The following is a 14,804-nucleotide window of genomic DNA, read 5'->3' as shown; positions in this document are numbered from 1 at the left end:
ATATTCCCAGTTCTTCAGAAGAAATATTTGTCTTTTAAAAATTGTAAAACCCTTAATTGAAATATTAATTCTTTATAAGTAGTTTAAATGAAGTATTATGTGTCTGGTTAAAAATACAATTAAAACATAATAAATACAATTGAAATGCATTTGAAAACACACAGTTGCCCCAGTAGCATGCCCCTTATCTTTCCCCAAATGCCTGCTGGCAGAAGGTCTTGACCTGCCTGTGGAAGGCCATCAGGGATGGGGTCATCTTGGCCTCTCTTGGGAGGGAGTTCCACAGTCTGGGAGCAGCCACCAAAAAGGCCCTCTCTCATGTTCCCACCAAGCATGTTTGAGCATATTACATTTGGGAAGCAGTGTGGAGAGGAACTTTTACATCTACACTCCTTGTCCTGTTACTACAAGAGCTTTTTTGAAATAGACATTCTGGTGGCCTGTTCTTCAGCACTGTGTTTCTATTAATATTTGACCTTAACATTTTTCACTGCTTATAGAATAAGAATAGATTTAGAAGTTTTTTTCCCATTAATCTTCTTATGAGAAGACTAGACTATGGCTGTAATTGATGTAATACATAAGCAGACATACATACATACACATACATGGTGAGGCATAAAAATCTCCATCACTTTGAAGGGGTATAAAAATTTAACAAAGCTATGTAAAAAAAAGTATATATTTCTGTAAAGTAGATGAAACCAGTTTTGTTTTAATGGGTTTTCAAAATCATATCACCCAAATGGCAGTCATTGTTGGCAATACATTGGTGAAGACATTTCCAGCATTTCTCTATCACTCTCCAGGTCATCTCGGGTAGAACACTCTCTGTGCCATTATTGAAGAAGAGTTGTTCTCATCATACACTTGAACAACAAAGCTCCGATGTTCACCAGTCCAACCCATGATCGGTATTGATAATGACAGTCTAACCTACCAAATTGGGCCTACCCCACAACAGCCGACATAGTGCCCCCTCAAAATATGGGAGATCTTTATGCCACACAGTGTAACTATATACATCTACTAAAAACTGTAATATTTCTTTCACAGTCAAGTTGAAGATTTTTAGACAAAATGTAAATGTAAGAGAGAAGCCTCTTTTTAATATAAATGATGGGAAGTTAAAAATCTAAGATCAAGAATAAGGTATAAGAAATCCTAACACTTACCATTCAAAACACTGGACATGAACAGACTGACACAGACTTTTATATGTCACTAGTTGTACTTGCCACATGTTGCTGTGGCCAATCTCCCCCCCCCCCTTTCTCTCCTCCTTTCTTTCTCTCCTTCCTCTTTCCTTCTCTCCTTCCTTCCTTCTCTACCTCTTCCCTTCCTCCCCCTCCCTTTTTCTTTCTCTCATTTCTTTCTCTTCTACCTATTCTTGGACTGTAACTCCCAGCAGTCCTCCTGATTGATCTGTCTAGCTACTATCTATCTCTATCTAATATATATATCTTATCTATCGGAAGGATTGCTGGGAGTTGCAGTCCAGAAATAGGAAATATGTATGGATTGGGATGCGCTCAAAGAATTCCAAGGAGAAGCAAGCTTGCACTTAGAAGCAGTGCATTTGGAGCATCCTCCTCCTCTAAAGGGCCTGGTCTAGGGGATGCTGGAAGCTGTTGTTTTTGCACATGTGCTGTATCATCATTTAGCTTTTGGGGGTTTTAAGTCCTTTCCCCTGCTTTTTGGGAGGGGTTTATGAGTGATGGTCCCTTGTTGGTCTGTTAGGGGTGTAGTGTCCAAATTTCATGTCAATTTGTCCAGTGGTTTTTGAGTTTTGTTAATCCCACAAACGAACATTACATTTTTATTTATATAGATGACTAGCCATCCTCTGCCACATGTTGCTATAGCCCAGTCTGTGTATATGTGTTTTGTGTGTGTATACGTATATGTGTGTGTGTGTGTTTGTGTATATGTGTGTATATGTGGTTTTGCACATGTATTGTAATGTGTGTGTGTATGTGTAGATAGATAGATAGATAGATAGATAGATAGATAGGCTTTTAAAGTGTTTTTATGAGTGATAGTCATTCATTGGCCAAATACGTGTATTGCGTCCAAATTTGGTGTTAATTTGTCCAGTGGTTTTTTAGTTATGTTAATCCCACAAACAAACATTACATTTTTATTTATATAGATTTACATTAATTAAAATTATGAATCATAATATAAACTTTGCATTGCTTCCTTTGTTGGACATTTATTATGGTGTCCTAAACAGATAACATTTGGAATATTTTTTACAGTTTTTCAGGCCTGGTTTGTGTTGTTCATGATGTTTGCCTTCAAAGTTGTTTCCCATTTGTAAGGGAAACCTATTTTGAGTTTTTCCAAGATTTGTCTATTTGTCTGTGGCTATGCATAAACATTATTTATCATAGAAATCTATTTGAGTAGTCCAATTAATGGGAGAACTATTTTTTCTTCTGCCTCTGTAGCAATAACATCAACATGGATGCACTACTTCTAATTTTGGTAATAATTTGTCATGTTTTACCCATTCTGCTTTAATCACATGTATTTATTTTGTGGCTATTGTTACAGTTTCTTGTATGTTGGTCCTTGCATCCTTCTCCTTCTGAAGAGTAGTGCTCCAGAATGCATTTAATCTTATCGGATTCTGCCTGCTTGTTCCCTGAGGGTTTAGAGTCAATTAACAGTGTCTTGACATAACTGTGGCCATTTGTTTCAACCCCAAAGATCCTAAAATCTAAAGGGCAGGTGGAGGTAGAATAAAAATACTATGTTGGCAGGAGGTAAACATCTTGATTTTTACATGGGCTCCTAGGCTCTGCATCACAAAAAATCCCTTTAAAGAAGATCAAGAGCTATGGGAATGTGGGAGGTTTCATGGCAGGAATGATTTGTGCTTTACTGCCTTGGAGCAGGCAAAATTGCTTTCAGTATTGGGCTAAAAGCCTCTCATGGTTTACAACAGAACAGTACATTTCCCCCTGACAACTGCACAATGCAAATTAGTCTGACAGAGAAAATGTAAAGTGGCCCTGATTTTAATTCTTTACATGTTCATAATAAAAGTTTTATGCTCCTATCTCTGTTATTGCATTTAGCTCTGAAAAACAAGCTCCTTCTTCAATCTGGTTGGGAGAAATCTTTAAAAATGGGAAAAAATGATTGTATGTTGATTAATTACTTTGTTAATGTGATGCTACCAGAGTTTGTAATTCCCACAACATGCAGACATCCTAATAATGCCAGCAAGGATATTGTGAGGGACAGCATTTAATTTCTGAATTTTCTGGTGAATGCCGATTTTAAAAAAATATCTAAAGCATGATGCTTGTAATACCAGCAAGTCTTACGAGTTTGGAAAGCAGAATGCATATGTTTCTTCTAATGCTAAGAAAAGCCTTCCAAACCCAGAATACACCATTTTATCATGGGTTATTTTTAGGACTTCTCAGTTTTTGCACTCATATTGAATGTAAACAGTACAGCTGCTTCCCAGTGTTACAGGATACCATTGTATGAAGCTTTGTTTAAAGATATCAAATGAACAGCTTGGATTCTTATTCCGGTTGCTTGAGTCTGTAGCTGCTTCAGCCTTTAAATTTATCTTTGTTTATGCTTAACTTTAAATCCCCCTGGTCTCTTCCTATAACACTCCAGAAATGTATGTTCTGTATATGCATGTATGCTATATCTAGGTCACAGTATGATAGGACTTCTCTTCCTAAAAGTGTGGAAACGCTTAATGCTCTGTTTTGGTGATAGGTTTTTAAAAAATCCGTTGCAAATATTATTTTAAGAAGGAGATTTATGCAGTGTTTAAAACATGTCTCTGTTTTGCAGGTCAGATAGTGTTGATATGGATGCTTTGGGCAGCCTAGAGACAAAGTGGATGCCAGTGATGGCTATGTAAACAACAACTCTGCAAAGCCTCTGAATCCCTTAAAATGGAGGAACTGTATAAGGACACGCAAAACCTGCCCATGGATGTTACCAACTCTCCTTCAACTATGGCTAACAACAAACTGGAAAATGGAGTTGCCCAACTGATAACTGCAGAAGCATGGAATATAAACTCGTCTGACTTGATGAAGAAAGCACTTTCGCCCTTGGTATCAGTCCCTACACCATCAATATTAACCCCGCCTGCTGAATCCCAAAGTGGGGTAGCTCTCAAGGTAGCTGCCACCGTGCTCCAGCCCATTTGCTTAGGGGACAGTCCAGTAGTTCTGCCAATACATCTGCAAGTAGCTGGGAGTACTGCTCCTCAGATTGCTCCTAACAGTAACACTCCATATGTCATGACCACTCAAGGCCCAGTCCCACTGCCTCTCCTCTTAGAGCAACATGTCTTTCAGCATTTAAATTCTCCCCTAGTTTTATCTCAGAGCTCTCCCTGTGCTACCAACGCTATGCACAACAATATCTTCCAGGGCTCCTCTTCCCCAATGGGACAACCACAACTCTTGGATCAGAAACCATCCAATCCAGCTCAGGAGTCCGTCTTGCCTCCTGTGTTTCAGACACCAGGGTTTGCTGCCGTTCTGCAGGACCTCTTTCCCTCACAAGGCGCCTTAGGTTCCTCACCCTATCAGCCATCCCCAGATTGCTCTTCTGTCCCACCACAACCCTTCAGTTCCCCTTTGTCTCCATTGGTTCCTCCAGCCACGCTCTTGGTACCATACCCTGTGATTGTTCCTCTGCCGGTCCCAGTCCCTGTGCCCATTCCCATCCCCATCCCTGTTCCCCACAGTGCTGAATCTAAAGTCAACCTGGACTGCTCCAAACTGGCAAGTTCCTTTGTCTTGCATTCCTGTAAAGGCACCCAAACCCCCTTGGAGAAAGAAGAAAGTAAGCCATTTGATTTCATCCACCACCGGGGACTCTCCCAGCTGAGTCGGCACACTGTTATTAAGATGGGTAATGAGAATGAGGTTCTTGACCTGTCCATGAAAGCAGCCCCTTTGGTTAAGGAAAGTGAGGAGAGTTCCCATTCCCAGCTTTCACCTGAGGAAGGTGTCTTGGACTTATCCATTCCCTCATGTCGGAAAACGAGCAACACTGAAACAATAAGTACCAGTCACTTTGGGCCTATCTTGGAAGGTCCCGTTCATTCCATGACAGACAAACTTCCTACTTCTGTTTCTCCTTTTGTTCCTTCAAAACCTCATGAGAGTCCACCCAAGGCTGCTGAGAACAGAGTGATCAGCAGTAGTTCATCTGAACACCTGAGACAGCCGCCAAAGTGGCTGGTGGATCAGACTAATATTGCAACATGTGAGCCCTCGGCTGCCAATAACATTGAAATCGTAAGCACCTCACAGACAGCCAAAGTGATAGTCTCTGTCAAAGATGCAGTGCCTACTATTTACTGTGGCAAGATTAAAGGCCTCTCAGGGGTCTCAACAAAAAACTTCTCCTTCAAAAGGGACATGCCTCAGGACTCGGTTCTTCAGTGTTATGATGTGAAGAACCAGCCAGAAGCCCGGGATAATGCAGAAGCTCTTAGGAAACCTATAAAAAACAGAAATGTCAAGTTAAAGAAAATGAACTCACAGGAAATACATATTCTTCCAATCAAAAAGCAGCGACTGGCAGCCTTTTTTCCAAGAAAGTAATTTATGAAGTTTTAGAACATTTTACAGTATAATTATTATGAATAAAGAGATGTACTTCATTTGAAATTACATTTAAATCTTTAAACTATCTCTTCTAAGTTATTTGGTGGTGGGGGACTCTGGGGTGGGGTGGGCTAAGGAGAAGAAGACAACAAGAGAGACTGGGATATATCTTCTCATTGCAATGGCTCTCCCTATATTTCGTTCAAATTTTCATTACAAGTAAATGAAAAGCAACATATTTTTCAAGTGATGGCACATTTTGCAGCTTTAATGGGATATAATGGATGAGTGATTAAGAGGGGTAAGAGCTATTTTCACTGCCATAAAGTGCTTTGATGATGTAATGCTGAGCAATGGTGAGTAGAATGGACTTTTCAGAATAAATGTTTGTACGTGCTAATTTGGTTCCAGTATTTTGTGCTCTTTTAATTTGCACTTTTTGTCTGGAAAGGTTTGACACATGTCTGAAAACTCTGTTTATGCTGGTATTTATATTAGGTCAGTTAGGTCTTACAATAATCCAAAATAATTTGGATTATTTGGTTGTCTTCAAACTTTCAGGCTATTTACATTTTGTTTTGTTTTTTCTCAAATTTTCATTTTTAGAACTCCTCCACTCCTCCTCACAATACACTTCAAGTAAAAAAAAAACCTCCTTCTTTCAGTCCAACAAGCCATGGGCCTTGTTTTGACCAGCTCTCTAAAAGGAAACAAAGATCATGTTCAAAAGATTAATAATAAAATAATCAAATCATTTAAATAATAAACTAGAATTTCATTTCCTAGAGGATATGGCACATAATGTCCCCACTGCTAAATATATGTAATAAAAATAGTCAGTTTGATGTTTTTTACATTTCTTATGTAAATTAGATCGCGAAATTTATGGCCAAGATACTGCAATAGTAGGTATACATGCACCATGTAGTTACATTGCCATGGCTGTCTCCGAATATTATTCCAATAAACATACCTTATAAGCAGAACCACCTCCAACACAGCCATTTACATCTTTTTAGAGAGTGAGGGACTGATCACGGATGCAGCTCTCTACTGCATTTCTTTGATACTAAGATGCACTTTTTCACCCCATATAAATGTCTCTAAAAATGGAGTGCATTTTAGGATCACAGGTGCTTATGTATGTCAATGGTGACTTAAAATTGAAGGCATACAGTAGCTTCTTGTAGCTGGACACATGGGAAGGAGAACATCGGCCAAGAACACACAAGGACCACCAAGGTCTCCATAGACCTCATAGCATATCCAACAATAGGATGTTTCCCTTGCTTATCTCCCAATTCTCTGAAAATGGGATGCTGTTCTAGGGAGATTTAGATTGTTCCATTGTTGCGATGAACTTCCGATCTACACAATAACCATGAAAGGGAATTGTATGGCATAATTGTATGGCTCTCTACGTGGGGTTGCCTATAAAGACTGCCCAGAAGCTCCAACTAGTCCAACGTGCGGCAGCCAGAATGCTAACACGAGCAGGGTACAGGGAGCATACTACTCCTCTGTTGCGCCAGCTCCACTGGCTGCCAATTAGCTTCCGAGCACAATTCAAAGTGCTGGTGTTAACCTATAAAGCCCTAAACGACTTCAGCCCAGTTTACCTGTCCGAATGTATTCTCCCCTATGAACCATCTAGGTTGTTAAGATCGTCTGGAGGGGCCCTGCTCTCGGTCCCACCAGCCTCTCAGGCGCGTCTGGTGGGGACGAGGGACAGGGCCTTCTCAGTGGTGGCCCCTCAACTCTGGAACTCTCTCCCACTGGAGATCAGAACTGCCCCCTCCATTCTGTCATTCAGAAAATGGGTGAAAACCTGGCTATGGGGTTTGGCTTTCGACGGGTGAATCAATATTTCTGTGATCGGATAGATGACGATGAATGATGGACAACGAATTCACTATGACGACTGACCATTGTTATTATGTGATTGCATTTTGCTGTTATAACGTTTTAATTGAATATGTTATATGATGTTTTTAATGATTGTTTTGTGATTTTATTGTTGGAAACCGGCCCGAGTCCCCCGATAGAGGGGAGAAGACCGGTATACAAAATTGCTAAATAAATAAATAAATAAATAAGCCTGACCTATGCCATCCTAATTCACTAACAGACACCAGCTATATATATCATTATTGCAAGAGTGGGCAGCTGTGGAAAGCCAAAGGGCCACATTGGTCCTACAGGTGACACACTCACTCCACTCAATTTTGCAAAAACAATAATCAAATGTTTTGCTACCAAATAGCTTTTAGGGGACAGTTTCATCATGTTTTGAAGGGTTCCTGGACTAACCTACCAATCATACTAACTTTTTGGGCTTCCATGCTGGGATGATGGATTGGAAATACTGTTTTATGGGGTTTTGGAAGTTGGTGCTTATGGCAGGATCTGCACTGCCATATCATCCAGTTTCAGGATGATATGGTGGTGTAGACTTTTTTCACCCTCTCACTCTGCAAGTAGTTACCCAGCCCCCCTAATCCTGATTTACTAGGCAGCTTTTCTGTCTGCAAGCAACAGGGACCTGCTATCCTATCAGTAGGGATTCAGAAGACTGATATTTCCATCTGTCTCCGAGTGATCAGCAGTGTGACAGTAAGATCCAGTCAGAATTCCTTGATCTAGAGCAAATGTCAGCCTGTGCCATCCAAACCATCAGAAGAGCAGACTCTTGTTGCTTGCAGCAGAGGCTGCCTACTAAATCCAGATTGGGAGACTTTCATACCTATTGTATGTTTCCTATTGTATTGAATGCATTGTGTTGTTGTGTGCCTTCAAGACATTTACAATTTATAGTGGCCCTAATGTGAACCTATCATGTGGATTTCTTGGGAAGATTTTTTTTTCTGAGGTTGCCTTTTCCTTCTTCTGAGACAGAGTATGATTTGCCCAGTGGAGATTTGTACCTCGGTCTCCAGAGTTATAGTCCAGGGCACAAACTCCCAGCTGTATTGAGTATTTTACAAGATTAATAGACCTAAACATGCAACGCTGGACCAGGGCAAAGTTTGCATTGCAGAAGTTTTACTTCCAAATGTAAGGCTAGGGATATTTGTGAGAGGAAAGGGCTGGGGGTTGCTATGGTGACATTGGATAAAAGGAATTGATCGATCTCCTTGCAGAGAAACTATAAAAAGCAAAAACAATTTTAACACAGCAAAGGAATACTTTTATTAGTATTCCTCAGCTATGATAAAAATTTGAATTATATTACTTTAAGTAAATGTGCCATCTCTCTGCAGGCCCAATATAATCTATATACAGCTAATCAGTTATGTATTTTGAATCCTTATTCTGTTACTCATTTGAGGTTGGCGCATTTGAATTTTCATATCTTTTACAATAAGTCCAGTTCTGTAAACAGCTGATGATAACACCTGCCAGCATTCCTGCCAATCATTATCACAGGATTATTTTTTTGATATATGAGAAAGTCAATATATCTGTACATTCATACCCCTTTCTTCAGTGGCAATATTTGAGTTGGAACAATTACCCAGCATTAAATATATCTTACAAAAACTTGCACAACACAATCATTATACAATAGTTAATTATTAGGATTTGCTTCTGAGCAGACATGAATAGGTTTCCCAATCTCCCATCACCTCACTAGTGAATATAACAATCAAACCAGCATTTACAGTTCTAATGTTTCCTCTGCATTTCTTTGATCTTCCACATGAGACAGTGTGGCTAACCAAGGTATTATTTTAGTCATTTAATAAGGATCTTATTTTAAAATATCACATATCAAATATTGTCACTGGAGATTGGACAGAGGGAGGATTGGAGGCATCTATTTTTATGTAGCTGGACAGGCTGTCACAAACTCAAGGGACCCTTCCAGGCTTTTTACAGATGACTTCTAGCAGTGTGTCCAGCTACAATAAAATAGCTGGTTGCACCCCCCCCCTTTCCCCCTCCCCCTGTTCTCTAGTGACACAGAAATAGTGAGGAGGGGCTGCACAACTTGCAAGATGAGTAATTTGTGAGGTTGGTCACTGTGCAGTTGGAACCTAATTCTGATCTGTGCCACAATAGAATAATTATTGGTCTCCCACATCAGAAAAGCACTGCATTATTTTCTTATTTTTCTTGAAAAAGGTTTTTCTTTTTCCTTACCTAGAGCTGCCATGGATTGGGCCAGGGACCGTCCACCTGGCCCAATCCATATTTGCTCAAGACTGGTAATTAAGGGAAGCGCCCCTCAAAATATACAACAAATGTATATACCAAACTAGTGGAGAATCTTCTCAAAACTTGTATCCCATTCTTAAATGCATCAAAGCACCAGTAGGGAGAATGACTTCTGACCTTAAAGGTGAGACTCTGGGTTAGTGTAATGCACTCTTTGTCCCTGTCTCCTGTCTTTGAGTAGAGGAGGACACCTCTGCAGACTGCCTAGGTGCTGCCGCCACTGTTTTACCCCACCTAACAGAGCAACCTAGTGGGAGTTACTGAGAGGTTTAATTTGTATTTCTTCCACTTCTGACTCTGGAGACTTTCCCTCCCTCTCCCCTAGGAGATGAGAATCCTGTATATATGTGTGTGCTGTTGGCTCATATGGATTATGTATATATGTGTATAACCACTGAGCAAAGGAAGGTGAAGAGTGTTTAAATGAAATCTTTAAAGGAAAGCATTTATTCTAAGCAAGCAAAATTGTATTAGGAAAAGATACCTTGTACATCAAGGGATGGTCCTTCTGGTGTTACTTAAGAGTTACAAAAGCAACGTAAGTGACATTCACCCTAGGTAAGAAGAAACATCAGCCCTAATGTGACTAGCTGGACATTCCCATTCTACTCATGAGACAGAGGGTGATCTGGGTCTTGGAGGCTCATGGAAAATTGGGGGTCTGGGCTACTTTCTCCAGCCTATGGCTGACCAGGCATCCCTAGGAAAAGTGAGGCAGGCCACTTTCTCCAATGGTCCCAAAGGCTCTGTGGGTGAGTCTCTTTATCTCCATACATTTTGGCACCCCAAGTTTTTATAACTTCACTTGGAAACATTTTGAAGTTTTTCCCCAAGAGGTTTATCTTCATTGGGTGTATATGAAGCAATACATATTATTTCGATTCTTTTTCATAATTTCCATAATGTTGACCACCTTCAATAAATATAACTTAAAATGATCACTTTTTAACCTGGAAGAGTTATACTGGCTATACTCCTCAGTAGTATCATCTAGAAAATCAGAGAACCCATTATCATAATGAGAAAAGCAATATTTAGACTTTCCGTTATACAGCTTTCAGTCCTTGTACAGCATTCAGCAATTGTCCATTAACACCATTAGGATTTTTCCTCTTCCTTTCTAGAAAATTGAAAATATAAAAGAAGGGGGAATTCTTCTGTGGGTAGACTTGGAGATGGATTTGGCCACAGAAATCTGATTTGACTGAAGTGTCAGAGCTAGTTTGGTAAAATAATAGTCAAAATGCAAATATGTTTTTATTTAATTTAGGGATAGGCAAAGTGCAGCTCTCCAAAGGTTGTCAGACTGCAATTCCCATGTCTACCCTGATCTAAATGAAGCATTGTTAGCAAGTCTGGGAGGGTGGAGAATGACTGGGTATGTGTAAATACTGCAAGTGTGAGAATCATGCAAGTTGCCTATGATCTCAACACTCCCCCCCCCTCCCCGCCCGCCCAGCTTCGGGAAAACAGCAGCAAATAAGATTGGTGAAATTATGAAACTGGAAATAGACTTTGGGATTCCTTAGCAATCAGTGGGGTCTGTGAAAACTGGTGCTCTGTTCCTTGAGTTCTGCCCATGACAAATTACAGTTTTATACAAAACAAGTATACAAATGTCTAACACTGAATAAGTTTTATTTGCAGCTTAGAAGAGAACATAAGTTGAAAATGAATTAAAATATATTCTGTTACAAACACTGAAAGAATTTGATATCATGCTATAATACAAGGGTCGTGTTTCTGTATGACATTCTTGTATCTTGTGTTGTTGGGTGTATATGAAGCAATACATATTATTTCGATACTAACAAATAAACCACACTGGCAAAATGCATCAAGGGCTAAAATCTTATTTTATAAAGGTTTTGTATGAAACAGTTTCCAGACATGTATAGCTTATATAAAACTAACGAACTATGTCAGTGATATTTCTTGTCTGCTAACTGGCAAAGAAATTATCCTCCTGCTTCTAAACAACAAATTTGATGATGTGTGTCTTCATTTTATTTCTGGCCCTACAGTGAACTTACCATGTACTTTTCTTGGCAAGATGTGTTCAGAAGCCTTCCTCTGAGGCTGAGAGTGTGTGACTTGCCCAGTCACCCACTGATCATAGGTTTGCGTTACCTATACATTAGGTTTCACAGGGTCTCTCTTCCACTTTCTAGCTTGTAAATGTTATTAATGGAGTATGTTTTGTTATTCATACTTGACATTTTTCTCAAGTTTAACCAACAATTGGGTAAGTCCTTGAATGTCTGTATCTATCTAAAGCTGGTTAATTCAAAACTGCAAGGAACTTCGTGCCACTTGGGATGTTGCTACTATGCATGTATGCCATTTGAACTCTGATCCCTCATGGTCTTGAACAGGTTTTCAATCTTTGTTTCTTTAGCTACGTCTCAGCTGGTGAAATAGTTTGTATACTGTTATGAGACGCAATAACTTAGCTGGTATAATAAATGTTAATACTACAAAACTACCAGAGGGTCCCAAAATACAGAGCCCCTGTGCTTAGTTGTGGTTTTGTCTAATGAATATTAATACTCATTTAAATAATATTGCAGTCAATAATGAAATACTGATGTCTGGTGAATTTGCTGTATTTTTGCTAAACCTGAGTAATCAAAATACCAGCAAGCAAGGCATTTTCAAATGAGTAATGTGTCAAAAATACTTTTTCTTCATTAACTAGAAGCTTCTGATACAAAAAAAGGCAGGAAGAAATATAAAATCTACTTTCCCTTTAGGACTACATCATCTCTATCTTGATTTATACTATTACATACAATACATTCAGTTCTCTAAATAGCAAATGTACATAATTGTCCCTGATATTATGTTGGCAGTGACAGCAAAATCTTTCACTATCAGCACTTCTTGTAGCTTATAGAAAGAGCATAAAGGTTTAGGTAAAACACACATCCATGTGCAGTTCAACCCTTTGTTAAAATTATCATTTAAAAGAAAGTGGGAGAAGAAGATTGAAACAATGAAAGTTATAATCCCCCACACTTTTCCAGAAACTTCCCAGAACTAAATGGCTCAGTATATTATGAAAATTCAGGAATATTGCATAGTCCAGGGAGTTCCCCTGTGTAAATCCACCTGTCCATTGACTGATTGTTTCATTTTCCCCCAGTACAGGAAAGCAAAGCAGACAGGAATTTAATGAAACATGAGGATGACACACTTTGCTTTAATGTAGCAAAGACCAATCACATGCAGAAAAAGGTGCTTTGGGATAATAAACCCTTGCACCTAATTTTTAGAGTTGCATATGAAGACCTTTGCTAGATTATCCATGACCAATCGAACTTCCTCATAGTATGTCCTGGCAGCTTGAAAAAGTCTGTTTCGGAGTGGGGGAAAAAAAGAATTGACTCTTTGCCACTGCAGATAGAGTTTCTATCTGACCGTGTGCTCTGCTGTTTTTTTTAAATATGTGAAGATCGCTGTACGCTTCACAGCTTGAACTACACATAACAACATGTAAACTGGGGCAAAATGTGTTGTTGTGCACATTTTTAATTTTTCCCAATGTTTAAAAAATGGATCTACAGTTTATCATCTGTCACAGTGCAAAAGTACCTTTTAAAAGACTTATTTTTTAAAAAATGAACACTATATACAATATATTTATATTTATATATCTATATATGTATACACATGTACCCCCACACATAAATATACAAGTGCATGAACATACTCATGCTGATCTCCAGAGAGATGGAATGCTTAAAAACAATGGGTAGTGTATTCCAGTAAAGCCAACTGGGATTTGTTCATGATTTTGGAAGCTGCTCAACTCAGCTGTGAAAACGTCTCAGGAAAAACTATTGCCAACTTAAACGGTTAATAGATTGTAAAGTTTCTTCTCATAATTTAAAACTACACCTGTATAAAAACCTTTGTCTTTAAACATACAGAACTACTTATATGGCTATTCCCTTTATGGAAATCTATATAATAATATCTGATATTTGTCTCTTGGAAGTACCAGATATAAAACCTTAACTGAGTAATGAAATAATTGCCAACATTGATGGTCCTTTTGCTTTATAAATAAATTCAGTCACTATTTCAAAAACTTTCAGATTCTGAATTTTAAAAGACAAAAAAAGACTCCTTTGGAATTCAGCTGTTTTGGTTTCAAATGAAAATGCACCAGCTGAAGCTGAATAGCCAGGAATACATTTTAGAGCTTCCCATATAAATACTTCGGACATTATCTTTTTCCCTGTACCTTCTAAATCATTTAAATACAAAAAATGTAAAAGTTTCTCCTTGACAAAGAGATTTCATATTTTGAGAAATGTCTACAAACCAATTACGGTTTCGGACAATGCTTTTAAGACTGAACACTGGACACAATCTGCTAGAAACTTGTTTTTCTGAAGTGAACAGAGTCGTCTTCCATTCCTCCATTCAGGTGAAGTCGTCTTCCATTCCTCCGTTCAGGTGAAGTTTCTGCTTTATTGTGCTTCCTGCATCTTCATGAACCTGAGAGGTTTTGCCATCATCACACTCAGAGCACCATCGCTGGCTGTGGTCCACTGCCTAGTACTTCCCTTGCTTAAGTCTCTCAATGTGGTAGCACAGCTTTAATGCTGGCCCCAACTTGAGCCCCATATATTTCATTATCATATCACTTCTCAATAGCAAGAGCGCTTTCCCATCAATTTCCTGTGGCCAGGAAGAAAAGATAATCAATAAGAAATTCATAAGAATTTGTTTAATCAGCCTGGAACAAAAACTCAACATTAAAAAGGGCAGACGAAAGGACAAACACAGAACAGCAAGTCACAGTGAAGGGGTAGGTCTGATTTGAAATGATTATAGATTGACTTAGAAATTCAAATCTCAATTTTCACCTTCACATATTTTCTTTGTCTCATAGTCTGATAATATATAAACATGAAAATGTTTGCCACATAGAAATGTATTTTCATTTAAGTAAAAAAAGAAAAGGGACCT

The 14,804-nt window shown here is 38.8% G+C and overlaps 2 protein-coding genes across 5 annotated transcripts in view; one reads left to right on the top strand and one right to left on the bottom strand.

The window, feature by feature from the left end:
- The window catches only part of RAI2 (retinoic acid induced 2), a 43,940-nt gene extending 37,934 nt beyond the window's left edge, over nt 1–6,006 (top strand). For both annotated transcript variants that reach the window (XM_060770055.2, XM_060770056.2), the window contains one exon: nt 3,829–6,006. In XM_060770055.2, coding sequence (XP_060626038.2) covers nt 3,933–5,603 — 1,671 coding nt within the window. In that variant the 5' untranslated portion in view covers nt 3,829–3,932 and the 3' untranslated portion in view covers nt 5,604–6,006. The remainder of the gene's footprint in view (nt 1–3,828) is intronic.
- Nucleotides 6,007–11,445: 5,439 nt separating this feature from the next.
- The window catches only part of SCML2 (Scm polycomb group protein like 2), a 56,241-nt gene continuing 52,882 nt past the window's right edge, over nt 11,446–14,804 (bottom strand). For all 3 annotated transcript variants that reach the window (XM_067466790.1, XM_067466789.1, XM_060770054.2), the window contains one exon: nt 11,446–14,513. In XM_067466790.1, the coding sequence (XP_067322891.1) occupies nt 14,388–14,513 (126 nt within the window). In that variant the 3' untranslated portion in view covers nt 11,446–14,387. The remainder of the gene's footprint in view (nt 14,514–14,804) is intronic.

The sequence above is a fragment of the Anolis sagrei genome, chromosome 3, assembly GCF_037176765.1.
Source record: "Anolis sagrei isolate rAnoSag1 chromosome 3, rAnoSag1.mat, whole genome shotgun sequence".
Taxonomy (NCBI): Eukaryota; Metazoa; Chordata; class Lepidosauria; order Squamata; family Dactyloidae; genus Anolis; species Anolis sagrei.
The sequence above is the reverse complement of the archived record's forward strand: the minus strand, read 5'-3'. Positions and strand labels throughout refer to the sequence as shown.